At 40.2% G+C, this 27,122-nt stretch overlaps 1 protein-coding gene, 3 long non-coding RNA genes and 1 pseudogene across 5 annotated transcripts in view; 2 read left to right on the top strand and 3 right to left on the bottom strand.

The window, feature by feature from the left end:
• The window catches only part of LOC146509956 (uncharacterized), a 28,669-nt gene extending 15,407 nt beyond the window's left edge, over positions 1 to 13,262 (bottom strand). The window contains exons 1-2 of the long non-coding RNA XR_014876420.1: positions 13,050 to 13,262; positions 9,591 to 9,928 (exon numbers count right to left, since the gene is read on the bottom strand). This is a non-coding gene — a long non-coding RNA (uncharacterized LOC146509956). The remainder of the gene's footprint in view (positions 1 to 9,590; positions 9,929 to 13,049) is intronic.
• The window catches only part of LOC146509953 (uncharacterized), a 119,613-nt gene that overhangs the window by 85,752 nt on the left and 6,739 nt on the right, over positions 1 to 27,122 (bottom strand). The window lies entirely within an intron of this gene.
• On the bottom strand, positions 3,118 to 9,566 carry LOC146509957 (uncharacterized). The gene is made up of 2 exons (XR_014876423.1): positions 5,946 to 9,566; positions 3,118 to 5,896 (listed from the first exon to the last, which is right to left on the bottom strand). It is a non-coding gene; the product is annotated as an uncharacterized LOC146509957 (long non-coding RNA).
• On the top strand, positions 11,967 to 19,249 carry LOC146509955 (UDP-glucuronosyltransferase 2C1-like). Its single transcript, XM_085174465.1, has 4 exons — positions 11,967 to 12,317; positions 16,907 to 17,205; positions 17,293 to 18,006; positions 18,175 to 19,249. The coding sequence occupies exons 1-4, from the start codon at positions 12,236 to 12,238 to the stop codon at positions 18,757 to 18,759; spliced, it is 1,680 nt and encodes a 559-aa protein (XP_085030591.1). The 5' UTR covers positions 11,967 to 12,235; the 3' UTR covers positions 18,760 to 19,249.
• Positions 21,901 to 26,348, top strand: LOC146509954 (UDP-glucuronosyltransferase 1-2-like; annotated as a pseudogene). Its single transcript, XR_014876419.1, has 2 exons — positions 21,901 to 22,871; positions 23,768 to 26,348. The product of XR_014876419.1 is annotated as a UDP-glucuronosyltransferase 1-2-like (transcript).

Genomic DNA, 27,122 nt, shown 5'->3' with positions numbered 1-27,122 from the left:
CGGCGGCGGCCACTGAGATGGTCTGGTGGGCGGCGGCGAGGAAGACGGCGGCGGCCGCTGAGCAGGTCCGGAGGGCGGCCACCGCTGAGCAGGTCCGGTGGGCGGCCACGCCGGTGATGACGTCCAGAACGTGGCTGGGGCGACGGCACGGCAGCCGCAGGACCAGGCGAAGCAGAGGCTGATGCCGAGGCTGAGGCTGGCCCAGGCGAAGCGGAAGCTGAGGCTGGTCCAGGCGAAGCAGAAGCTGAGGCCGAGTCTGAGGCTGGACCAGGCGAAGCAGAAGCTGAAGCCGAGTCTGAGGCTGGACCAGATGACGGCACGGGAGCCGGGGGTGACGGAGCCACAGCTGGAGACAGGCAGGGCCAGCGGGTACGGAAGCCCCTGGCTGGAGAGCGGCTGGGCCAGCGGGCGCGGAAGCCCCTGGCTGGAGATCAGGAGAGCTCACAGCTGGCTCTGGGTGCTGTGGCTGCAGGTCCAGGAACTGAACAGGGTGGTGGATGAGTGACTGAACTGACTGGACTACAGAAGACTGGACAACAGACTGGAGGACGGGCGACCGGGAGGCAGGAAGCGACTGGACTGACTGGAGGACAGGGGGCGACTGAACTACAGGGGACTGGAGTGAAAGCTGAACAGCAGGTGAGGGAACTGACTGGAGTGGAAGCTGAACAGCAGGTGAGGGAACTGACTGGAGTGGAAGCTTAACAGCAGGTGAGGGAACTGACTGGAGTGGAAGCTGAACAGCAGGTGAGGGAACTGACTGGAGTGGAAGCTGAACAGCAGGTGAGGGAACTGACTGGAGTGGGGAAGCTAAGGGATGAACAGAGGTTGGCGATGCTAATGGCTGAGCTAATGACTGAGTTACTGAAGGGGACAAAACTGCGGCCTGCGCTAATAAAGCTGGTGCCTGAGCAGGGGACAGGTCAGCTAATCTAACTAGGGACAGTGCTAGGGCGTGGAAAGCTGAGTGAGGAGATAGACGGGGTGGCGAACTAGCAGGTGGACAAGTTAGGTATTCCGTGCCTCCAGAGTGTGAGGGCGCCGGCTGGGGAGCCTCAGCTGAGTCTCTAGGGGGGTCAGGTCGGATCCTGGCCGCCCTCAGCCTGGGCGCTGGGACAGGCATGGGAGGTGGCTGGACACCAGTCACCCCCACCCGAGAAACAGAAGCGGGTGTGGAGGTAGACTGGGTCGCAGCTGCCCTCCTCCTGGGAGCTGGCACTGGTGTGGGTGTAGACTGGGCCCTAGCCATCTGAGGTGGTGAAACGGCTGAAGGGGAAGGCCGAATCTGGGCCGCCGTGCTGGTGGGAAATGGCTGAGTAATGGGTGGAGATAGTGACTGGATGTGTGATACTTGCAGGTTTATTGGGGATTGGTCTGGTCTTTCTGCCACCACTATTTACAGTCTTTGGGGGAGCAGAGCAGAAAAAATTCTCCCAGTCTACATCGTTGTCTAGAAGGGAAACTCCCCATGAATCGGAGATGAGTTTATTATTGGTTTTAAGTGGAGAAGCAAATGAGGGTGGAAAACAGTCACTGGAACTCACCACCGGGTATTGCTGGAAATAGTCCATTTTATGGCGGCGTGTGCGCCGCTTTCTCCGGGAAGAGGAAGCGGGCGGGGTACACATCCGAGCCTCTGGCGCGGGAGCCTCTGTTGAGCCGAGGTGGGAGGCGGAGCTGCTGTGCCATGGCGAGGTTGAAGGTCCGGTGAATGAGGCAGGTGACGTGTGAGCGAGGAGCGGATCCGCGAGAGGGGGAGCCGCCGAAGCGCGGCGCGAAACGCCCACTCTCCGCGGCAGATGCTCCGGTGCATGGGAGGTAGCAGGTGGGTGAACGCGGCGTCTCCAAGGCCCACCCAGAGCCAAGCGAGTGCCCTCGAAGACATGCTCTCGCTCCGCGAAGAGCCGTTGTCTCTCCTTGAGCTTTTCCGCCCACAAAGAGAGCGCTGCCTCCTGCCGCTCAAAAAGGTCCGAGTCCGCTGGGTCCACAACGCGGGGTCGTGTCATAGTGTCAGGGGTTGCTGAGTGGATGAGAAGGAGGACCCAAACGCTGGACTCACAGGTAGGTAGGTGAAGGTTGGTGTTTATTGCGATGGAGTGAACAAACAGAACAGAGGTAGGAAATGGCTGGCTGGACGACTGACTGAATGAATGAAGGACTGACTGACTGACTGACTGACTGAATGGCTGGCTGGCTGACTGAACAAACGACAACGTAACATCAATGACACGACAAGGGCTGAAGGGAAGAGAGGGCTTAAATACATGATTGACAATGACAACGATTGGAGACAGGTGAGTGAACAGCTGAACATAATGAACTAATGATAAATGGGAAGAGGACTGAACATAATGCACACAGACTAAGGCTAACACAATAAAACAGGAAGTGGAACAGGCAGTAGGTAAACGGTGAACATGAACTGAAAATACTGGGTCAACGACCCAGAAACCCTGACACATAGTATACTTACTTTGATTTGAAGTGATTTATTTAAGTATGTAGAGTGAAATTTGTTTTAATTCATTCTACACAAGTTAAAAAGTTTAGGAAAACACAATTAAATCTTGTTGTTTGAACAACTACTTTGTTAATCAAGGCAATTACTGCAAGTCTTGCTTAATAAACCAATATGAGAGTTGATGATTTCACTCATTTCAATTGAATTATTTCAATTAGATTTGTTTACATTTGTTACACATTTAGAAACCCACTACTTTAGAAAAAAAGTCTGAAAGGAGAAAAACCTCAGGAAAGCAAAGAATCACGGGCCCAGAGTTAATTCATGTACATGGGCGAATCCTATGCAGGAAAGCGCGCCAGGCATTCACTCAGAGGTTATTATATACTGCCCTCTCACGTAACACTCATGGGTGGAGTTAGGAAAAAACAACTTCTTATCTGCTGCTTGCATACGAGGCTGCACAGAATGCAAGCTTGCAAGACGAAGAGGAACAAGTTGATTAACGATCTTGTAGTGGGTTAGAACAATACATGTGGGTGTTTGTCTAAACTTGAGCAACTTCCTCATGTGATCACTTTGCTCCAGCTAAAGAATTTGCTGACACGCTATGTACAGGCATTACTGTGCAATTCAAATAAAGCTAAACAATAAGGTAAAATCTTTTCACATTCCAGCCTGTGTTTAGCAATTTGAATTGTACGGCAAAACGCATATCATTTATCAGGACATAAATTCTTACTACATGTATTTTCAGTTAGTTTATCATAGAATGCATTTGCTGGTTTTTATGGGCAACTTAGACACTTGTATCATAGTCTACATCATAGTCATCAGTAAGTAACTACTTGTCTTTCACATTTTCAGTTACTACATAATTAGTTGCACTTCATCTTCATTTAACAAATAGGAAAAGAAGTCTTCATAATCTTCATCGGTTTGTGGTACATCTGCAGATGTTGTGAGTGATAAACTTATCATCTGTGAAATTACAGCCTTTAAACAAGGTATAACACAAGTAAAGAAAAGCAAAATAAAATAAAATATAATAAAGTAAAATAAAACCAGGAAAACTCCAACGCCGATCAACAGTCTCTTTAGAATCTGAAGCCATGTTTAAAGAATGTACATTATCTGGTATGTAGGTGCAGCACATGGTGTTGAATAAGACACACAATCCTCATTTCTCAGACAGGATCATGTCCAGTGCTACACGATATTGCATTACAGCAACTCAGAGAGCGTCCATTTCTTGGTTATGTCCCTCGTTGACCTTGCAGGATGCATTGAGGAACAAGCCGAATCTTTTTCCAGCATGTTTTCCAGTCCCTACCCATGGGAATAGGGCGTGGAGAACTTTCTGTCCTGTAATAGGAATACCTATGACTCTTCTACTGCAGAAAAAAAACCCTCTGTGGAAAGGGTGCTGGGTCCAGTTATCTTACTGCTGTTATAATTCCAGCAGTCTTCAGAGTGTCATTGTATGCACAGTACAGTGACACAGCATTAGGTGATGTTCATAGGAAACTGCTGTTATCACCACCATAGCTTCTGGTTCCTGTGCTTTTCACAGAATCATGATGTCATCCTCGGACTCCCCTGCGCTGTCGATGGAGCTTGGCACGCTCCCCTCATCCTTCAGGTGCCAGTCTGTTGTCCAAAATCTCCTCTGTTGGCCTCTGGAAATCCCCCTTGGCACAGCTCTCATTCCAACGCAGCTTCGTGGTCCTTGCTGCGGCTCCAAAGTCCAATCTCATGATGGGCCCCAACCAGCTCGACCTTTGACCTCAACCACCGCCTGGGCTGTCAGCTATGCCTGGAATGGTTCTTGCTTCTCACCGGGCCTCTGAAGATTTCTCAGGAGATGACTGCTGCACCTGTATTTCCTTGCTAGGAGGAAAAACTTCTATTTGGAGAGCATGTCAACAATCATCAAACCACATTCTTTAGTTCAGTGAACTTCACTTATAGGCCATCAAAGCCTCATCTGAACATGGATGCACCACTTGCATAGGTTTAATACCCGTTGAATGAACTGTTAATCACACAAATCGCTGCAAAAATCATATAAAATATAGTTTAATGTTAATTCATTGTTTCATGTTAATCCTGGGCCCCTCCTCTTGACGCATGGACACTCCCACGAGTCAACTCATCAAAACCAGATTCCTGTCTTAAAGAAAAAGGTTAGCTAGATCATGTCCCAGGCAACATCAGGGCATCTCCCCCTCTGGAGCAGCACCACCCCAGACCTATAATCCTGCAATAAAAGATTTTAGTGTGTTTGCACATTAAGTTTGCTTAAAAACTGGCTCCGCCAGGAGCCTGCATACACACCATCATGGCCTGAAAAACAAGATCTGGAAGTGAAATCAAAATAACCTTCACATTTTCCCTAAAACACAGTGTAACAGCATCACCACTCATAACCTATAAACACAGTTTCTTCACACATAAACCCAGAAATCTTGTAGTAGAAAAACATTAACTAGTTGTTCTGGTATAAATCACATGATCAAGTCACATGAAAAACTGTAATGCTGTAGAAAAGAAATATAAATGTTAGCGCTGCGCGGGTGTATACACTCTTTCTCACAGTAATCTCTGTGAGCAACACAAACCCATGAATAACACACCCCTGGTAGATTCACAGACACAGAAAGTGGCATTTAAAAGTTAAATCGGTATGCAACCTCAGATGTTGCTGTCATCTTTCTGCTCCTGTAAAAAGAAACACATAAATTCATCCACCCTTTTGGCCTGTCTAGGTGGAGGTTAACTTTGAGTCGTGGTCAAGTCTTGTCAGGTTTTATCAGTCAGTCAGTTTGTTTTTATTTCCATTTATTCATTCATTCATTCATTCATCCATTCTTTCTTTGCTGATAGTGGAAACTATCGCCGCATTTGATTTCCACCCTCAGCAAAATGACGTCATTTCAAAAGAAAAAGAAGAATTTTAGATCGGATTACCTCGCTGAATCCTTTTTAGGCAGGGACTCTCATTTTCTAATCGTCCCAGATAAGTGGCTTTCTCCTGAGCCCATTTTAATGTGGAGAAACTCACTTGTAACAATTTTCTTGACGACGTATCGTATAGCGCTTCTAATCGTGCAGATCTGCTGAGAGAGATTATCGAACAAAACTTTCAGTGCACTGTGAAAGTATCAAAATAAAAAAGGCCTTGTTACGTCATGACACAAGCTCCTCATCACAGGAGGGTAAATCATACCATTAGCATGGTTTATCATACTATCATACTAATTGGCAGGCTCAACTTCACAACAAAAGAAAAATCATCAGCTAGATTCACTCCGAACCAACCATCAGCTGCACAACACACAACATAAGCCTAATATGTTATTAGCTATGAGTTTAATCCCCAGATCTGTGCTTCTCACTCATTTAGGCCACACACACCCATTTTATTCAGTTTTCCTTTTTTCCTGTCATCATAAAACATGTGACATGTTGTCATGCACTTCACAAAAGAAGTTTATTCTGACGTATTCAGAGTTGTGTATCTAAGTACAGGATACACTCACACATCAAAACAGGAAACTCAGTGTTTTAGAGTCTCCACTCTAACAAACTCCAACACATCTCATTCACTCGTGCTAAGATTCAGTCACCTTTCCTCAATCTGAGAACGATCAACTAATTTGCATATCAGCTATTAACCCACTAAGATGACAGGACAACAGAAATGCATGTTCAAAATGTAATCACAAAAATAGAATTTCCCTCATACAGTAAATTACTTGTGCTGCATCAAACAAGCAGAAAACATCTCCCAATTTACTGTATTAACAACTAAATTTATTGTCTGATTACTGGTTGGTCAAACCAGAATCTTTTTTCCCACAAAAGTTAAACTGCTGTCCTGCAACCTAGAGAGTCAATTTTTTTTATTATTGGATAAATTCAGCATTTGATAACAAGTATCTGTTAAATTTACCCTATTTTAACACTGATAAGAGATAACAAGCTAATTTTCATTACATGGGTGTTTGTGTTATTAGGCAGGTTTAATACATGTCTGTGGAGCTGCATATCCAGCAGAGCATGTTGTTAAAGCTGCCTTTTTCTACACATTTCTCTGCTATTATTTAATCATTTGTAACTAATGTGTTATGAGTCCATTGAACTTTGCATCACACTAAGTGACTTGGACAAGATGGTAAACAGACTCACATGCTTAAGATGTTGTCTAATCTTCATGAGTTCTCTTGTATTTGGAAGTGTTAGTAAGGTTAATACAGTTTCTGTTTGTGTGTGTGTGTGTGATTTTGTATGTTTCTTTTTGCAGTGTTTCAGACTCCTTCACAATTTTCCCACTTAAGCAGTCAGTTTTGTTTTCCCCAGGTTTGCTAACCCAAATTTTGATTTCCCAGATTAAACAACAAAATTCCTGTGTTCTCACCACTCCTCTCACCTCTGTTGTCCTCTCCCACTTCAACAGTCCAATAGCAGGCAGTTCTCCTTCAGCTTTGTCCTGTGTTTCACTGTCTCTTCTTGCCATTTTCTCCAAAGGTGGCAAATGTCAAACTCCAACAGTCTCCTCAGTTCTTCTCAAACGTTCTTTTCACATGCACAGTGAATTTGCAGCTTGTTGGAAACACAGTGCCATTCATCCAATCATTCAGGATGATGGGTTTGCTCTTCTTCTCTGATGCTGTTTGTCCACACTGCTGCTGCTTGCTGGGACTCTTTGCCCAGGACTTTGCTGCTGTTTCTTTATCTGCCATGTCATTGCTCTTTGGAGCTGCATTCCTTGTCTTCAGGGAGGAGTGAGAGCTCGCTTGTGAGTTTGAGAGACACATGGTGCTGTAAATAAGTTAGCCAGAAACTTGGCCTGAATGTTTCTAATGATGTTAAACTATAACTTTCTTCCGACCGCTGCATGTGGAAAATTGATTCAGGTCTGCTTGTCCCCTGAAAGTGACAAACTAAAACATGTTCATTATTATTATCACTGCTTAACCAACACACACAACTCTCTCTCTCTCTGTTTTTGTGTACTGTCCTTTCTTAAAAGCAGAAAATGAGATTGTAGTTGCTCTTGGCTGAGCAACACAAAACCTTTTTCCTATGATTATTTTTCATCTACAATGTAAATTTTGTCTCTTTTCTACTCTTTTTTTTTTTTTTTTTTTAATAGCTGGTGACCTGCAGAATCACCGTTCTCACAATCAGAGGCAATTACTTTTACACAGCGCACAAAAACACTGTGACGTCAGACACATTAACACTCACTTTTTTCATCTGCGTAAATAAATCATTTGGCCAATGGCATGTGCTATCATGATCCATAAATATGATCACAAGTTTATTTAACTATTTTTCAACCCTCCAAAACAAATAAACAAAAACATGATGCTATGAACACTCTACACACATGAGTCAAGATGCAGGAAAACTGCTCACGGAAACTCTGCACACTCCAGTTATCACAGTTATCATAGTTCTATTTCCCTCTCTTTGAAGAGTTCTCAGCCAGCTCCTGATCTGATAATGTGTAGCTTGCTCAACAGCTCAGAAAAAAACAAAACGTAAACTCACACAGTGGTTGCGTGCTTTGCCCCACAGTGGCAAAGACTTGCACTTTCATATTCAATTCAGCTTCTCCGTCATGTAGTTTACAGCTATTTCATACAGGGTTCAGCATATTAGTATGAATACATTAAAGATAAGTTGTAATTTAATTTTGCCGTTCGTTTATTTTTCATTATTCAGTCGGGTCTGTTTCCAACCCTTTTTAAACTACTTTAAACTACTTTGATCTCCATGTATAAACACTAATTTGTCCGGCGCCTGGACATTTTTTCTCTAGTCACTGCTCGTCAGCAGTGAGTTTGGTGGGCTGATTCAATAAAAAGACAGTAACAAAGGAAGTAGTTCAGCAACTTAATGTGCTGTCAAAAAAGTTAACTTACTTCCGACACACAAACATTTATACACAGTCGCGCAGATCCTTACGGCGGATCACTCCTAAACCCTTACGGCGGGTGAGACCTTTAACGTGTTTTACTTTACAATCCTTTCGGCGGATTAGTCCTATGAACCCTTACAGTGGGTTAACCTTATTACACGTATTTTTTAAAATCCGTACAGTGGATTAGACTGTCAAACCCTTTCGGCGGGTGAAACCTATTTCTGTTTTACGCGAGTGTGATTGAGTGGATTCTTTTACCTTTCCAAGATCTCTCCATCTATGTTTGAGGTCTTTCACTGGATCCCAGCGTCGTGGACCACTGATAAGAACACCGGCCACTCCTTCCATGGAGGAGGGTGTCAAAAAACCTCGGTGCGGGGTCCCAATGACGACAGGATACAGCGTAGATCTCTGGTTTGGAGTCACAACAATTGAGTTGCTTTTTCCAAATCCGGCTCGAAGGACCAAGAAATGAAAGGAGAAAAACCTCAGGAAAGCAAAGAATCACGGGCCCAGAGTTAATTCATGTACATGGGCGAATCCTATGCAGGAAAGCGCGCCAGGCATTCACTCAGAGTTTATTATACACTGCCCTCTCACGTAACACTCATGGGTGGAGTACAAGTTAGGAAAAAACAACTTCTTATCTGCTGCTTGCATACGAGGCTGCACAGGATGCAAGCTTGCAAGACGAAGAGGAACAAGTTGATTAACGATCTTGTAGTGGGTTAGAACAATACATGTGGGTGTTTGTCTAAACTTGAGCAACTTCCTCATGTGATCACTTTGCTCCAGCTAAAGAATTTGCTGACACGCTATGTACAGGCATTACTGTGCAATTCAAATAAAGCTAAACAATAAGGTAAAATCTTTTCACAAAGTCACAATCAGATTATGGTAACATTAACTTTATTAACTGAATTTAGTGGACAATATAAAAGCTAGGGGTGCAACAATACACAAAATTCACGGTTCGGTTCGGTTCGATACTTTGGTGTCACGGTTCGATATTTTTTTGATACAAAAAAAATGTTCATGCCTTTTTATTTTGTCATTTATTAAAATTATAAATATATATTGTAACTCAAAAGTACAGTTTTTAAATTTAATGTTGCTGAAACAACAAAGTAATAAAAAAATAATAATCTATCTGATCGAGAAATCACTCATCTTTGGAAAAGAGAGTTTATTACTGACCTATCAGTCATTTTCAAGTGCTCTCACCCCATAAGCTTGTTTTTCAGAAACTGTGCCTTTGAAGAGAGCTTTTGTCCATCAAGATTTAAAAGTATCTTCTGGAGGACTTCAAAGGTGCATTTAAGTTCTGGTGGGTAGCTCAGGTTCAAACAGTATATGAGTCCAAACAACAGAGCCCATGCTTGTGCAATGTTACCCAAATCAGTGTTAGCCTCCACACCCTCAATCAGGACACCAACGTCCTCTGGGTCATCTTCAGGTTCAGCACCCTCCTTCTGGATGACGTACACCCCCATCACAGTTTGCTCCATGCAGCTTTTTGCCTCGCTGTCCGTATCCTACATGAAAAAATATAAGACAACAAAGTAAAATTTAAGAGATTGTTTAAACAACTGTTTCTATGCTGTTCATAAAATCCAAGTAGTCAAAGTAATAAACAGAAAATTACACCACTAAAGTAGTTGTTAGTAATTACTCCAATACATAAATTATAAAATACACCTCTCATGTCAAAAGAGGTGGCATAATTGACCTCTCACCGGCCCCTCCCCCGAAAGGGCCATTGTCCAATTAAACATTATAGCAACCGTTACTGTGTCCGACAAACATTAATCTCAAGCAAGATGGAGAAGCGGTGTGCCCACCGATACTCCGAGAGATTGTGTCTGGAGGAGTTGTGTTCTTTCCATTCACAAAGTCAAAAACAACGTGAATGGATTAAACAGTGTGGATGGCCCCACTCCCAGGTAAATGTGAGGACTCGGTGTTTTGTGTTTCTTTATATTCTTCTATATTCTTGTTTATTCTGCCTTGTCTTTTGTTTAGGTTTGCTATGTGTTAGTGTGTTTGTTTCATGCCTGCCTGTGTTCCCTCTGGCTGTATCCCAATTCAGGGTCTGCAGCCTTAAAGGCCGCATTTTAAGGCCGATTACATCACAGCGACGCGACGAAGGCTGTCCCAATCCAAAGGCTGCTCGAAATGCGGCCCTTAAATGCGTCCTTCATTTCCCTGAATTTTAAGGATGTGGCGGTGTAGACTTCGTGGCCCAACATATCCCAGAATGCATAGCACGGCAGTGGGTGTGGATAATTTTGCTGAAAAAAAACAGTGGATGAGGGGCACCGGAAGAGTAAACTTTAAGTAAGTACTGAATATTATGTCACTTATTTATGTGCAAATGTTTACTAACAAAGAACATTAAAACATTACTGTTGGCCACATGTCGGCAAAGTTATGTGACATAAGTGACGTTTGTACTAACTTGGTTTTAAAGCCTTTACTTTAAAATATACGCCGTTCGCTGACCTTAATCTTACAGAGAATGATCAAAGCTCATGTAGAAACAAACAAACAAATGAACAAAAGATTGTCTCCTTCGTTTCTGTCAAACAAAGCTGTATGAAAGGTTTCCAGCTGTTAGTATCATGGTTGCTAGGCAACCTGGGCAGCGCGAAGGAGGCTAGACCGTCCCATTTCTCATGGCCTTAATGGTCTTTGAGTACGCGGCCCTTGTGGACCGTTAAGGCTGCGTACTTTAAGGCTGCAGACCCTGAATTGGGATACAGCCTCTGTCTGTCCATGCTTCTCTGTGTCTGTTAGTTTCCTGTTTTATTCTGAAAGTTCATGTCTCATGTCAATGTGTTCAGTTTTACCTTTCTCCTGTCTCGTTAGCCAAATTTCTCCCAGCTGTGTCTCCCTCCTGTTGTCCATTTCCTAATTACTCCCCTGTGTATTTAAGCCCTGTGTTTTCTTGTGCTCCCTGTTGCGTCGTGCCCTCAACTTGCTGTGTGTTTGTAATGTCCAGTCCTCCAGCACCTCGGTTTGGAGTTTTGTTTTGCTTTTGTAAGTTTTATTTTGTGAATCATTCCTCCAGCAATAAAGCTGTGTTTTCAGTTTATTCCCGTCTCCCAGAGTCCTGCAATTTTGGGTCAACCACTTCTGCTTGCCACACAGCCAATCATGACACTACTCAATCCTAATACAAATATAAAAGGCAGTGTTTTTGTCCGCTAGAGTGGGATTTTCACGGCACATTCTGCACCACATCTGTGCGTTCATCATTTGTTTGAAGCCAGCTCACCTCCTACAACCACTTTTCTGAGAATACGCGCTTCTTTTGTGGTTTGGACTCCTTCTGACATTTCTTTGGAGGTGGAGGTAATTACTTAATTGCTTAAAGGAGCTTCTTGACATCTTTAAGAGTTCTAAACAAATGTCTGTCCTCCTCCAGAAAATCTTATGTATGCAAACACGCGTTGCAACTTCTTATCTTGTGGCGTTTTTTATTTTGACAGCGAATGCGCACCTGCGGACCACTTATGTGCAGCCCTGGTTATTTAGCTCATCATATTGCAGCCACAAAAATTCTTTTGTCCATGAAACCATAAAGCTGCACTTTCTTTTTGCCTTATAGTCTGATTTGTCATAATTTTTCTGTTTTGTGGTAAGCTTTTCTTTGGCTGTCACTTCTTCACCCTGACCTGTCTTATTTGGCTCAGCAGAACGAAAATATATATCCTGCTGCTTTTACACAGGCACTCACATAACGCTCAGCGATTCTCTGCGCGATCAACCTCTCACATGTTTAAGCTTGCTGCGGGAGATTTCACTTGTCATGTTTGCATGACAGCTAGTGATGTAAGCTAATGATTGATAAGACTATGTCAGAGAAATTGGTGCGCACATTATCCTCACTCACCAATCAGTGCTGTGGCTCTCTATACACAGGTAAGTAATAAATAACTGAAAATATCTTAGTCAAACGAAGTTGTTCCATGTTTTTAATTCCAAATGTGTAAGTTGTCATTAGCGCAGAGGGTTTTGCAGCATGCTTACACATTACACTTGATAATGGTTATAGATATTATATTATATATATAAATATAGCCGGAGTGGATTAGAAATCAGGTCTAATACCCGATTTTCACTGTATTTGCTCCACTCCCGCTGTCTACACTCTAAAAAATGCTTTGTTGGCTCAACTTAAAAAAATTGAGGTAACAACTTCCACTCAGCTTTTTAAGTTACAAATTTTGCATATTATTAAGTAAATCCAGCAAGTAATTTTTAGGTTTGGCTAATTCAACTGGTTCAATGAACCAACATGATTTACTTTGACCTGTGAAAGCATAATTAAGTTTAAGCAACCTAATATTAATTTAGAATTTCTGGTAATATTGGGTTGACAAATTACATTAGTTGAGTTAATCTAACTTACTTTTTTACATATATCCTACTCACAATTATCCATGCAATTATAGCCATTTAAATTATTCCAAATGATGAAACAGTTTATTGCATAACATTTTCGAAGTAATACACTTCTGTGTCATACAACATAAATCAAACATTACAGCAGCCCTTTAATTATAAATGAGTGGGCAAAAACAATAATGTATTTCAGTACAATTCCTCCACAAACAACCTCAGTAACAAAAGAAAATGTAGCATGTTTATTACCTGGACAAGGTGTGTTGAATCAGAAGCTAAAACATACCAATTCACTTTGTTTTTCTTACTCCACAATGGTGTCTACAACTTCTGATTAACTGAACACACCAGCCAATCAACAGTGTTTAGTTATTAATAGAAACAAGCAGAGCAGTGGGGCCTGATGACCGACTTTGAGAACCACTATAAAGATTTGTAAAGGTATATTAAATAAAGCGGCATATATATGTATATGTATATATATATATGTATATATATATATGTGTATATATGTATATATATGTGTGTATATATGTATATATATATATATGTGTGTATATATGTATATATATGCGTGTATATATGTATATATATATATATATATGTGTATATATATATATATATATATATATATATATATGTATATGTCTTCCAAATAACAATTATTTTAAATCACACCCTTCTAAAATACCTCAGAAAACTAACATTGCAACATAAGGCAATTTGTTTTTGCAAATCTGCTTATTATTAAACATTAACTTATTATTAAACATTAACTTTTTTCAGGGCAGCTGTGGCTACAACCGTAGCTTGCCTCCACCAGTGTGTGAATGTGAGAGTGAATGAATAATGGCACATTAAAGCGCTTAGGGTGCCTTGAAAAGCGCTATATAAATCCAATCCATTATTATAGGACTAGCGTTTTGCTAATTATTGATTTAATTTTTGTTTTTAACAAATAAACAATTTAATTTTTATAACTTGAATTAAATCTGTTACATACTGCCCTGCTTTCAATGCACCCTTTGCTAGCAGTAGGATAAGGTGAGTGAAAGTAAATGTAACCTAGATTTGGAGACTATTTCAAACAGTTTTTGTTGAGTTCTAAGGACTATAAAAGACTACAAAGACTTATCGAGGCTTTTGAGTTATTTTAAGTATAAAACCTTCTCTAAAACACTACAATGAAACACTGAAAAGATGAATCCAAAATTAAAAAAATAAATAAATAAATAAATCTACAGACTGTAGTTCAAAATTGGAAAAATTGTGTCATATCCAAATGTGTGAGAGAATTTTCTTTTTAATTATTTGAAGACCACTGTTGACATGCCACAATCCCACACTTCACATTATGCTTACAATTACAGAAGGTAACAAAAGCAAGTCTTGTGTGCACACACACAATTTTGTTTTTTCTTGCTAGGTCAACTAACTTTAACCTCAGGCATATTTCACATTTGAGCTTAAAATATCAATACATTTGATAGAAATACTTTTACTCACATAAATACTCTGGCATAAATCCACCACATTTCACTCTGTCAGTAATTAGTTATCTCACCCAAGACCGTTGAAACACAAATTTACTCTGACACCATGATAAAAATGCAGGCAGCTGCTGACTGGTTAATTTGAACATATACAGGTTCAAATTGAACATGCTCTGCTGTCTGCAAGGTCTATCTGCTAACCAAATGCACCCTGACAAGTGACAAATTTTAAGTATAAGTGGAAAAATTGACAATGTACTCTGTATTTACGAGGAACGTTTGCTAGCTAAAAGAAAGCTAGCTAACAACTTTAACTTTAGCAACTTTACTATGCTAAACTATGATTAAAACGATCAAATTTAAAGTGTACAAATATAACTTGTAATTAATATATTTTGAAATTCAATGCTTAGTTAACTCACCGAACACAGTCTAGGGCATAGGTGTCAAACTCTGGCCCGCGGGCCAAATTTGGCCCGCAGCCTAATTACATTTGGCCCGCAAAGCCATACCAAATTACTATTAGAGCTGGCCTACTGGTATTATACAGCTAATATATATATTGTTTAGTATTAAGCTTTGCTTGTTCCATATTCAGTTTTTCAGCAAAACGTGTTTGAGTCCATAAGAAAAGATTCATTCTTATATCTGGAGGAAGATTTTTTTTTCAATAAATATTAATGTTAGCCCACGACTTTGTTCCAGTTTTGAAATTTGGCCCACTGTGTATTTGAGTTTGACACCCCTGGTCTAGGGGAAACACACCTCTACTCCCACAAAGTGATAAGAATGCAGACAACTGCTACGCCTGTGATGATACGAACATATGCTACGGGGTTACCCTCTGCTGTATGCATGGTCTCATACACACCTATGGCTAACCAAAGTAACCACCAGAGTGACAGATTTAATTGACAGATTTCATTAACAACAGGAAAAAATACAAACGCTCTTTTATACTTTTATAGAGTAACAACTAGCATAACACAGAGTGTCAATTCACATCATGTAGCTGCCATTGTCAGAATAAACTTAAGCAGTAAATTCCTGTAACTAGTACATATTTATAAAAGACTATAAAACAAGAAACTTACCAGGTAGTGGTGCAAACCTCTGTTTTTTTCCGTTTCTTCTTTTTTTATGGCAGTTGTAATTATTTTTTTGTTATGGTCCAGTTATGGGCAGTTCAAACACCAAGGATGTTCAAACTCACTTTTACATGTTACACAAACTTAATATTTTCTGTTGTTGATTGATGACGAAAGTATTTTGCTCAATATACTCAAACATTTAAGTTAAGGAGGTGTTTATTAATTTCTGTGTTGCACTGACTTTTAACATTGATTAGTCAACTCACTGAAACGTGTACATGTAGACAACTTACTTTTTTAAGTAGAAAAATGCTTTTTTGTTAAGTTCTACCTACAAACACCATGAATATACGTCATCTCAATATTTCAGCCCAGTCATACCACTGGATGAAGCTTCTGACCCTCAAACACGGAACGCCAACTTACTATGAGCACACTGCACTGTATATATAAAAATAATAAAACAACTTTATTAAATCATTTTATAACACTAACGGAAGGAGGCATTACAATGATCTATAATCCTTTTTTTTTTTTTTTTTTTTTTAATTTATTTTTAAAAAGGGTCCTTACTCTTATAACTGCATGACATGTCAAGATGGTGAAAAATGACTTGGAGAAAAGTCTGCGCTGGATTTAACTCTAGTGTCAAGATACTCAGCTGAAATTTGCAATTGGGATGTACAGGGAGTAAGGAGGTATGTTACTGTTCTGCTGGAAAGGAATGATAATCCTGGAAAAGGATAACTTGTATAAAGACCACGTAGACATGCTGACCTCATGGTATGGAAATGGATTATGTAGGAATTTTACTAGCAATACTATAGTGGTCTGGCCCATTTAAGATTTAAATGCGCTGTGTGTAACTCATATCATTGGTAGCATGACAACACCTTGGAGTGTTTTTAAGTAGGCAAAAGGGGCGCAGGGACAAAATTGGGGCATTCTAAAACTTCTGACCAGATGTATGTATGTGTCTGACTGATCCACTCACTCCCTGCCTCCGCCCAGGCCATGCGACATATGGTCATCTGCTCAACCACAGAGCTAACACAGCACTCTAGGCTGCCTATTCTTGTGTTCGCTGAATATGTGTCTGTGGTCCAGTGTGCTGTTTTATGCAGCTTTGTATTTCTAAGGTATTCTTGGTTTGAGAAATGATCAGCTTTTATATTACCTTTTGTTGGGTAATTGAAATCCTTGTCTGCTTTACAGAAATGTGCTTTTTAAATTAGTGACTTACCACAAATACATTTTTTCCCCATCTGGGGTGAGGGGAGAAAGACATCAGGTAACTCATTTACATTATGTAGAGAGCAAGGATTCCTTTAGTTAAACTGCTGACGATAGGTAAGGAAAAGATTTGGATGGAATCTTGCTGCAGTATGTGTACTGTCGTTTGTCATACAAGTATATGAAATCATTCCAAGTTTGAACATATAAGACTACCTGTACTTGAATGTCAGGCAGCGAGAAGTGTGTTATGAGTAAGGGGATCACTATTTGCTTTGGTCTGTTACAGAAGCGATGCCGTCATTTTGTGCCTGTGGGATGCTCATTTTCCTCAGTCTTTTCCTGATTTCATTTACACCACATTGCAATGGAGGAAACATTCTTGTGGTTCCTGTAGATGGCAGCCACTGGGTCAATCTGAAAATCCTTCTCGAAGAACTTCATGCCAGGGGACACAACCTCACTGTGATCAGGCCGTCTACCAGCTGGTACATCTCTGAAAAGTCTGATCTTTACACATCCATTACAATTGAAATGGATGAAGATCTTGAGCATTTTTTAGATGGGTCCATACAGGCATACATCAGGGTATGTGACATCTTTGGCTCCATTTGATGGGGAAATTAAGTAATTTGTGTGTGATAAACATGTTTTAAACACTCTTTCCATTTTTAGATGCAACGAGAGCGAGCTTCACTGCTAAATTCCTTCAAATGTATAAAAAAATTCCTCTCTGTGCTTTTTCAATTTAATTCATTGTGGTCTGAGGTCATGAATCAAATCCTTGATGATCAAAATATGGTGAAAATATTAATAGCTTCCCAGTATGATCTGCTTCTAACTGATCCTGTCATGCCATCAGGGGCTGTTCTAGCCAAATATCTCAAACTCCCATTAGTACTTTTTGTACGCTGGATCCCTAGAGGGGAAGGCCACTTTGTGTTGACCCCTTCGCCACTCTCATATATCCCGGTGCCAGGATCTGGCTTAACAGACCAAATGAGCTTTATCCAGAGGATCAAAAATATATTTTTCTATATCTTTACCTTGTTCCAGCAGAACTTTATTTTTCTGCCAATCTATGATGACATGTGTAATAAGTATATTGAGGGTGGATGTGATGTCATCTCACTACTACAGCAAGCAGACATTTGGTTGTTCAGATCAGATTTTGTGTTTGAGTTCCCTCGCCCCACTATGCCAAACATAGTCTATATAGGAGGATTTCAGTGCAAACCAGCTCGGCCTCTGCCAGCAGAGCTGGAGGAGTTTCTTCAGAGTGCCGGGAAGCATGGAGTGATCATCATGAGTCTGGGAACTTATGTCAGTGCTTTGCCCAAAGAGATTGCAGATGAAATCGCCAGTGTCTTTGCCGAGATGCCCCAGAAGGTAAAAAATGCTGCAGGCTTTGTTTTGTCTCTTAATTGCACAGGTTAACACTATGCTTATGTAACAGAATGTTCTTCTTGTCAAGTTGCCTCTTCATGAAGAAAGATAAGTGCTCTTACTCAACATTGTGAGCTGAAATGTATTTTTTTGTTTTGTTTTTCTGTTCAGGTGATCTGGAAGCATAATGGAGACCGACCCTCTACACTGGGAAACAACACACTAATAGTGGACTGGATGCCACAGAAAGATCTTCTGGGTCATCCACAGACCAAAGTCTTTGTAGCTCATGGAGGAACTAATGGTGTCCAGGAGGCCATTTACTATGGGGTCCCTGTGCTCGGCATACCCTTGTTCTTCGACCAGTATGACAACCTTCTGCGACTGCAGGAGAGAGGAGCTGGAAAGATCATTCGGCTAGCTGATGTTAATGGCCACAGTTTTGAGCGAGGCCTTAAGGAAGTGATCCATCAAGAGAGCTACAGGCAGAACATTCAAAGACTGTCACGTTTGCACAGAGATCAGCCAATAACGCCCATGGAGAAGGCTGTCTTCTGGGTAGAATATGTGATGCGCCACAAAGGGGCTCGTCACCTGCGTACAGAGGCTTATAAGATGCCCTGGTACTCTTACTACTCTTTAGATGTACTGTTCATATTGCTGTCTGTGGTCACTGTGCTGCTTCTCTCTATTGTGGCTGTTTTCAGATTTCTGTGCTGCCAAAGACAAAGAAAGATAAAAACTAAACAAAGCTAAAATATTTTCCATTTGGAAGATGACATACTATCTCTATTAGTTACTGTGGTTTAGTTTTAATGCAAAGAGTTACTTGTAGCACACTTGTAAATGATTAAACCTCTTCTTCATAGCCAACAGGTTTGCTGGACCAACATTACAAACTGTTCAATGAAACTGTTCCATGTAGTAACTTTTTAGTTATATTCACAGGCAATAAAGTTAAAATAACAAACACCTAAACCTTTAGAAAGTGTGTTTGTTGATTCTGTTATTGCTTTGTTTCTTTAAAGCACAGCTGGGATTGTTTTTCTGGCTTTTTGCTTGGTGCATCACATATTAAAAATCATAATTTTTACAGTATTGGCAAAAATGTTGTTGCTATTGGAGGGTTTATGTACGCCTAACCATCACATTTAATTGACAAAACCCACTGTATAATGATATGTTATGTAACTACAACCTGAAGAAATCTTACATTTCCTATTTGTACAACCCTTGTCGTATGAAACGCATATAAATGGTTTCCTATAGACTTCCTATCTGTGGTGTGAACAATATCATTATTTCTTGTGAGCACAAAACCACTACATACTTACAAGAATATTAAAATATGCAATGAAGCCCTTTTATTTATCTTGAATTGCTATACTATATTAAATCAAATTAAGCTTTACTGTCAGTTTGCTCTGCATGCAACCATAGTGCAGGCAAAACGAAAGGGTGTTTCTCCAACACATACACACAAAAGAACATCATACAAAAACGCTTTCCCGTGAAAGTGCACGTGACACTAATAATAAATAATTAAAACTAAAACACTGCCAGACAGTCCTAGGTGCAGTTCTGTACATATCCTAATCAGCAATTCAGCATTCTAACAACTTGTGGGTAGAATGTGTTACTATTTTAATATTAATATATTTCATTATTCATATGCTTTTAATGTGTAATACTTTATTGAAAGAGAAAAGCTCAAAATGTTGCCATACATGCTCTCAAGCCACATCACAGTACATCCCATTGCTATTTTTTTTTTTTTACTACTCCACTACATTTTAAGTCCACTACATGTTGAAACAGTATATTATGCACTATTACTGAATTAAAGTGCCAGATGTAGTTCAATTGTTGGGCATTACCTGTATAACAGCTCCCAAACACCTTGCAGCTGAGGCTCTGTATACGTGTGTCAGCAGTGCATGTGTTGAACATGTTCCAATTGGACTCAGTTTCCTCGGAATTCTTTCAAAGTTTTCAAAAAGATCTCCCAGGAGAACTTCATTATACATTTGAGCATGTCCAGCCCATCCAGGGCTCATGGCTAGGTAGTGGTGAGTTGGACCAGGTGAAAAATTTAATGGGGATCATTGATATGTGATCTAACGTGTCCTGGGCTGCATGCATGTATCACCATGATTATTGTAAATGGACTGGTTCTTGTGTATTGTACTACTCCACCCCAGTACTCAAAGTGGTTTATAGAGCACTCACCCATTTATACAAGTGCTGATTTGAGCTTTGTTCAAACTGTAATTCTGAAAGAGATCAGACATTTCCAATTCAAAAAAGCTTTCTTCTTTTATATAAATGTCCATTTATTTTGGCATAAAAGACAATTATGAAATGGTTGATTAGATTCTGTCATGGTGTAGTGTATTTGACCATGGTTTTTGAGTTTGTTTGGATTTTTTCTTCCTTTGGAATTATGAGATGTTGATGTTTAGTTGTTGATCCTCTGAGTTTTACTTGCTCATGTTTCTAGGTTGTGGTTCTCGTTTGCTTTTGTGTCTATTCCTTTTGTGTGTCCAGTCCGTGTTCGGTCTTCAACGTCCCCTGTTGTCTCTCTAAAATGTGTTTTGTCTCCCCAGTCTGTCATGTGTCTCCACATCTGTTTATCACCTGTCCTAGTGTCAAGCTAATGTGTCTTTGTCTGAGTCTCAGTGTGCACATTACTTCTTGTTTTATTCCTTCGTCTCGTGTTTTGTGTTCAGTTTTGCTTCCCCTCTTGCTGGTTAATTGATCCAGTTCACCTGCACCTTTATTTCCCCAGCTGTGTCTTATTCCCCGATTACCTGATATGTATTTCCTTAGGTCTTTGTTGGCTTCAGCTACCTGGATTTGCTGCCTGATCAGAATAAAGGTTTGTTTGTGTTTATTCAAACCTATTTTGGGTCCAAATTCCCCTAAACAATGACAAGCTAGTACCTTGAACATGAAGAGTTAAATATAACAGCTGTGCTGAAATTGAGAAACTGACTAAATGTATTTTTTACTCATTAATGTGCATGTCAGTGGATGTAAAGCTCCTCTCTTCCACTCACTGAAGTGGCAGCCACACACACTGAAACTGCCTGTTTCGAGTCTATTTGGAATAAGGTAAGTGATTACAAACTAAAACATGAAATTAATTCAATTATGAAACAAAAGGTTGAAAAATGGCATATTAAGTGATAAAAATATGAAAAAGAATAAATGAATATTCATACCACCATGCCACCATTATGTTATATGTGATGGATGTAACTGCTTTATGAGTAAAAGGCGTATTGCTCACACAAGAATTGGGTAAGCCAGAATGTTTTCAAAGAACAGTCTATGGGCAAGCTAGACAGCTGTTGTCTCTTACGACCACAGGTAAGGAATTTCCTAAAACACTGTCCTTTAAGTTTGGTGACTATTTGGATAACAGGCTAATGGAAATCTTCCAGTGCTTGCAAGTATATAATGTGCAGTTTTACATGTTTGGTTAAAGAGCATAAACTGATTCTTTACATTGTGATTACTTGATATCATTTGAGGTCACTGGGGTCATTATTCCTCTTTCTGATATTATAGGAGCCATGACATCCCATCATGCCTGTGGGATGCTCGTTTTCCTCAGTGTATTCCTGATTCATATACAACACAATGCAATGGAGGAAGTATTCTTGTGGTTCCTTTAGATGGCAGTCATTGGCTCAATATGAAAATCTTGCTAGAAGAACTTCATGCTAGGGGACACAATCTCACTGTGATCAGGACCTCCAGGAGCTGGTACATCCCTGAAAAGTCTGATCTATACACATCCATTACAATTGAAATGGCTCTAGATTATGAGCAACTTTTAGATGTGTTCCTACAGGAGCAGATAAAGGTGTATAATCTATATATATTTTAATCCCTACTGATTCATGAGATAAGAGAAGTTCGTTACAACTTTTGTCATGCACTGTTTTGTAGGTGCAAAGAGAGGGAGGACCATTGTCTTTCTTCAAACTCACCAAGGGTAATATCTATGCTTTCTCGTGGCCATTCACTTTGGTATGATGCTATCAAACATATTTTTGATGATCAAAATATGCTCAAAAGATTAAGAGATTCCCAGCATGATCTGGCTCTAGCTGATCCAACTTTGGCCCCAGGGCTTATTCTAGCCAGATATCTCAAGCTTCCGTTAGTGCTCAACGTACGCTGGATCACCAATGGAGAAGGCCACTTTGTGTTAGCTCCCTCACCACTCTCCTATATCACAGTGCTAAGATCTGGCTTAACAGACAAAATGAATTTTTGTATAGATCCAGAGGATCAAGAACATTTTTTTTCCCACGCCATTTTATTATTTCAGCAGAAATTTGTGGTGGATCCAGTCTATGATGACATGTGTGATAAATATATTGAGGGTGGATGTGACGTCATCTCATTACTTCAGGAAGCAGACATTTGGCTGTTCAGGTGAGATTTTGTGTTTGAGTTCCCTCGCCCCACTATGCCAAATGTTGTCTATATAGGAGGATTTCAGTGCAAACCAGTAGTGATGGGATTTCCAGCTCTTTTTAGAGATCCGGCTCTTTCGGTTCGGCTCACTAAAAAGAGCCGGCTCTTTCGGCTCCGAACCGGCTCTTCAGGTTGTTTTGTTGCTTTAATTAATTTATTATTAACAATAATATTAAATTATGCACAAAAGGAATTACTAACGTAAAAAAAGTGGTTTTATTTATATATGTTTATATATAAATATATGCGGTGGCCCCTAGAGACAAAACACGTACAAACTCCAAAACACATTTCTAGCATGAACTGAACTTCCAAAGCAGAGCTACTAGATTACTTAAATTACACAATTGAAAGCATGTTTGTGTATTTATACACAGGTGTAGCAGATTTCAAATGGTCGACTGCGTTGTGACGACAGACACAGACTGGCTGGAAACTGGATTTATTTCTAAAAGACAAAGTGCAGCAGCAAAATCAGTGTCACACAGCAATAGCAGGCCTCTCCTCATTCCAGTGTGGAATCCATGCCGCTCTGCTTACAATATATAAAAGAAAATACAATCTATCAAAACAACAGCCACTTTAAAATCAAATATTATAATGGGATAAAACAGAGACAAATATGAAGCCACTAATAATAACTTCTAATATTTAAATCCCCACTAAGATGGATTAATTACACAATACATATTCAAACAACTTTAACTTTTCCCAACATGGCTGAAAATACTATTCAGTGTGCAGCCTCAGGTCATGAACTCATTATACACATAAAACAAAACCTATACATTTACACATACCTAAAAGACAAAGTGCAGCAGCAAAATCAGTGTCACACAGCAATAGCAGGCCTCTCCTCATTCCTGTGTAGCACAAGTAAGCAACACATAAACGGAAGGTGTAACAGATAAAACGCAGTTCCAATTACTATTTTCCTCGTTCAAAGCAATCAAAAACACTTTGGGAGCTTTTAGCCATAAGAACTAATACTTAGCAAAGACAACTACACCAAATTTAAACTATAATTTAGTACAGGGAGAAGAGCTGCAGAAAGTGTGCCTCACCAGTGTGGAATCCATGCCGCTCTGGCTAGGAAACCCCACACATTCAACACGTTTACAAGTGGCGTCACACTGATTAATGCCCCACTTCAACAGTGACACGTGGAACCTTAGCTTTACAAAAATTAAATTTACACAATAAAAAAAATAAACTATATACAATACAGTTTTGAGAATCTTCACACTCAGTATATTATATCTCAGCTACACAGGCACTCATATATATTCAAATAATTTAAAAACAATGTTCATTTACCTGTTACTACCACACACCATATCCGGTCGTTGGTACTTGCTGGCTTGTGTAGCCACTAGGTAACAAAAGCTCAACACTGCGACTAGCATTCTGGAGCACTTCTGTTGACTTTTGTACGTGTTTTGAGTTTTTATGTGCTTCTGAGTTTGTACGTGTTTTTACATGTTTTGGAGTTTTTACGTGTTTTGGAGTTTGTACGTGTTTTTACGTGTTTTGGAGTTTGTACGTGCTTCAGAGTTCGTACGTGATTTGAAGTTTGTATGTGCTTTGTCTCTAGGGGCCACCGTAAATATACTTTTATTTATTCACTCCACATAAAATGTAATAAATAAATCATATAATACAAAAATCAACTATTCACATTTCAACTTTTAACTATTTAAATTTTCAGCTTTTTCCTTTTGCAAATTTAAAGTGAAACAACACAAAACCCTGCAAACCACAACACAATTAAATATAAATTAAAATATGAAAACAAAAATAACATGCATATTCTCTGTCATATGGGCAGTAGCGGTTTTAGATACGGGCGACACGGGCGGTTGCCCGGGGCGGCATCGTGGTGGGGGGGCGGCATCACGGACATCGGCAAAAAATAAATAAATTGCTGGTACTCATGCTGCCCCGACATCAGCCAGCGCATACTGGGAATGGCAGAGGCACCGATCGGTTTTCTATCGCCCATTTGCTGGGAGTAAGGGCGCCCTCCGTTTGCGAGGTGCGCCTGCTGCTTGCGGCACAGGGAGGAGAGGGCGGGGCGGCGGGGGATTCTCTGGCTGGTTTGAGCAGCATCTAATAACCAACTCGCAAAATAAAACAAAATAAAAACAAAACAACAAACACGAAAACACCAGACATCATGATACAGACTCATAATTTGAAATTTGAAATTCTATACAAGAAAAGTGAGCGCGAGAGCCCTCGGTGCGCCTGCTCGCTGCTGAAGTCAAAGTAAACTTTATTGTCATCTCCGCTACATACAGTCCAGTATATAGAGAGACGAGACGACGAGGCTCCAGTTACAGCAGTGAAAGTAAACAAACAATAAATATAAGAAGAGTAAGAAAATAAATATACACTTTAGGACTCGGGGTAAAGGGATCAATAACAATTTAAAATTTATAATTTACAGTTTGATGATTTAATGCAGGGGCGATTCTAGGATCAGAGCTTTGGGGGTGCTGAGCACCCAGAGAGCTGCCCATCCAGGCAAGGTAAACTTTTCTCATGCCTCCAGTTGTCCCGAGTTCTCTCTGACTGCCTCCTTGGTGCATTTAAACCCCTGTTCCTCCCTGTCCTCATCGTCTGTTGTCTTCATCTCCATTATCAGTCATCATAATTTTACCCTCTCTGTGCAAGTCTGCAAATTTCTTTATTAAATCATAAGTTTCTTAAATTCATCAAGTCTCTCTGTGCCTGGGTCCTCGTCACAAAACATGACATCACTGTTTTGTACATTTTAACACAATTTAATCCCACATTTTTGAAAGAATAGCAAAACACTTTTTTGAAAAGTCTGTAACAAAACCATCAAATCTGATCAAGGTTATTAAAATGCTGTCAAAGAAGAATGGATTGGAATAAAAAAAAAATACATATCCTAACCTTAATTACTGGGGAAAAATGATGAATGATGCTCATAGTGAGTAAAAAGTAAACTGTGTGCATTTTTTGGACAGAGATTCACTTCTAAAGTGTATGTATAATACAATACAGATACATAAAAAATACAATCCAAAAATAGAAGAGTCCTTGAAATATACAAAATATTATTAGAAAATGGAGACACTTGGCCTTTGGTACAATGTATACAATGTATGAAAAGATCTTTACTGCAGATACTACTATGGCTCTGCAGATTTTTTCTTTTCTTTTAACCTATGTCGCCTCACCTTGAGGTTGGTAAATCTGTCTGTCACATTTTGGTGGTCAAGTCTCTCACGCATCTCTTTCTCAACTGACATCACAGCCAGGTGCTGGAGTCTGCTTTGACCCGTGGTCCTTCTCAGCCAGGTATGGAGCTGACTCAAGACACTAAAAGACCTTTCACAGCTACAGCTGCTAACTGGGTTTGTTAGGGCAACCTGAATAACAGTTTTCAGTTTGGGGAAGATCTGATTATACAGAAGATTGTACAATGTTAACATATCTTGAATGGCACCAGCCTTACTCTTGAGCTTTATAAGGTCTTTGGCAACCGTGACTTCCTCTGACTGAAGCTCAATATGGTAATGCAGTGCCAGGGCTGACAACCCAGTTTGTTTTGCAGATTCTGTATAGCAGCTTTAATATAGGGAGAACACAACTTCCAGATTGTATGAGTTGTTTGTATTAGTTGTTTGTCTTTCTTTTTCTTTGCCAGTTTAACAGTTCCTGTTTTGCCTGTTAGTACTCCCTGTCTGTTTTCTTACCTGGTACTTCCTGATCTTGTACTTTGTCCTCATGTTCCCCTCTTTCCTCTCTCCCTCTTTGGACTGACAATCTGTACACACACACACACACACACACACACACACAACAGGAGTTATAAGGTTAATGGGCATCCAGTCAGTTAGCTAGTTAGTACCTTGGGTTCAATATCGGCACATGCACATATGGCAAAATAACCAGTTTCTCTCATTACATTTCAAACAGGACAGTGGTAACAACAGCAGGCTACGGACAATGTTAAGTTTTAGATTTTAAATAGGCTGTATACATTTCAATGAGATCAACAGGGGAGTCAAATATCGCTAATTTTACTACAGAGCAAACATCGTCGGAAAACACGTTTTCAACTAGGGCTGCCACAAACAATTATTTTGATAGTCGACTAGCCACCGATTATTTTTGCAATTAGTCGACTAATCAGATCATCATCCATTGGATTTTAGCCCAAAACTGGGCTAAAATCGCCCCTGGCTGAAGCACCTCCAAAACTGGGCTAAAATCGCCCCTGATTTAATGTCTCACACACAGCCCTTCGAAAGGGGAGGGGGGCTGGCTGCTTCCAAATAGAGGACATTTCGTTCATAATTTTGTAAATCCAAGCCCATTATGTATTCATGATTTGAATCCTGGGTTGTGTGAAATCTCAGAAATAAACCCTAGACAAAGTGAATCTGTGAACTAAGGTGTAGGTGTGTTAGGTTATGTTGTGGTGATCCTCGAGTTGGGGGATTTGTGTTCATACTGGAGTGCAAAATTAAAACCAAGATGGACAAGAAAAGTTCGAAGCCATCAGGTCCTCAGTTTAGAAAAAAGAGAAAAGAGGAAGAGAAACGAGCAAAAGATGCAGGTAAGCAGATGTGTGATTGGATAATGGCAGGTCA

Source organism: Neolamprologus multifasciatus, chromosome 10, assembly GCF_963576455.1.
Source record: "Neolamprologus multifasciatus chromosome 10, fNeoMul1.2, whole genome shotgun sequence".
NCBI lineage: Eukaryota > Metazoa > Chordata > Actinopteri > Cichliformes > Cichlidae > Neolamprologus > Neolamprologus multifasciatus.
Note: the sequence above shows the minus strand (reverse complement) of the source record. Positions and strands in the feature narration are given on the sequence as shown.

Coding starts and splice junctions, on each gene's coding strand:
- LOC146509955 (XM_085174465.1), top strand. CDS start 12,236: ATGATTGATAAGACTATGTCAGAGAAATTGGTGCGCACATTATCCTCA. Junction 12,318..16,906: donor CTGTGGCTCTCTATACACAG/GTAAGTAATAAA, acceptor GGTCTGTTACAG/AAGCGATGCCGTCATTTTGT. Junction 18,007..18,174: donor TTGCCGAGATGCCCCAGAAG/GTAAAAAATGCT, acceptor TTTTCTGTTCAG/GTGATCTGGAAGCATAATGG.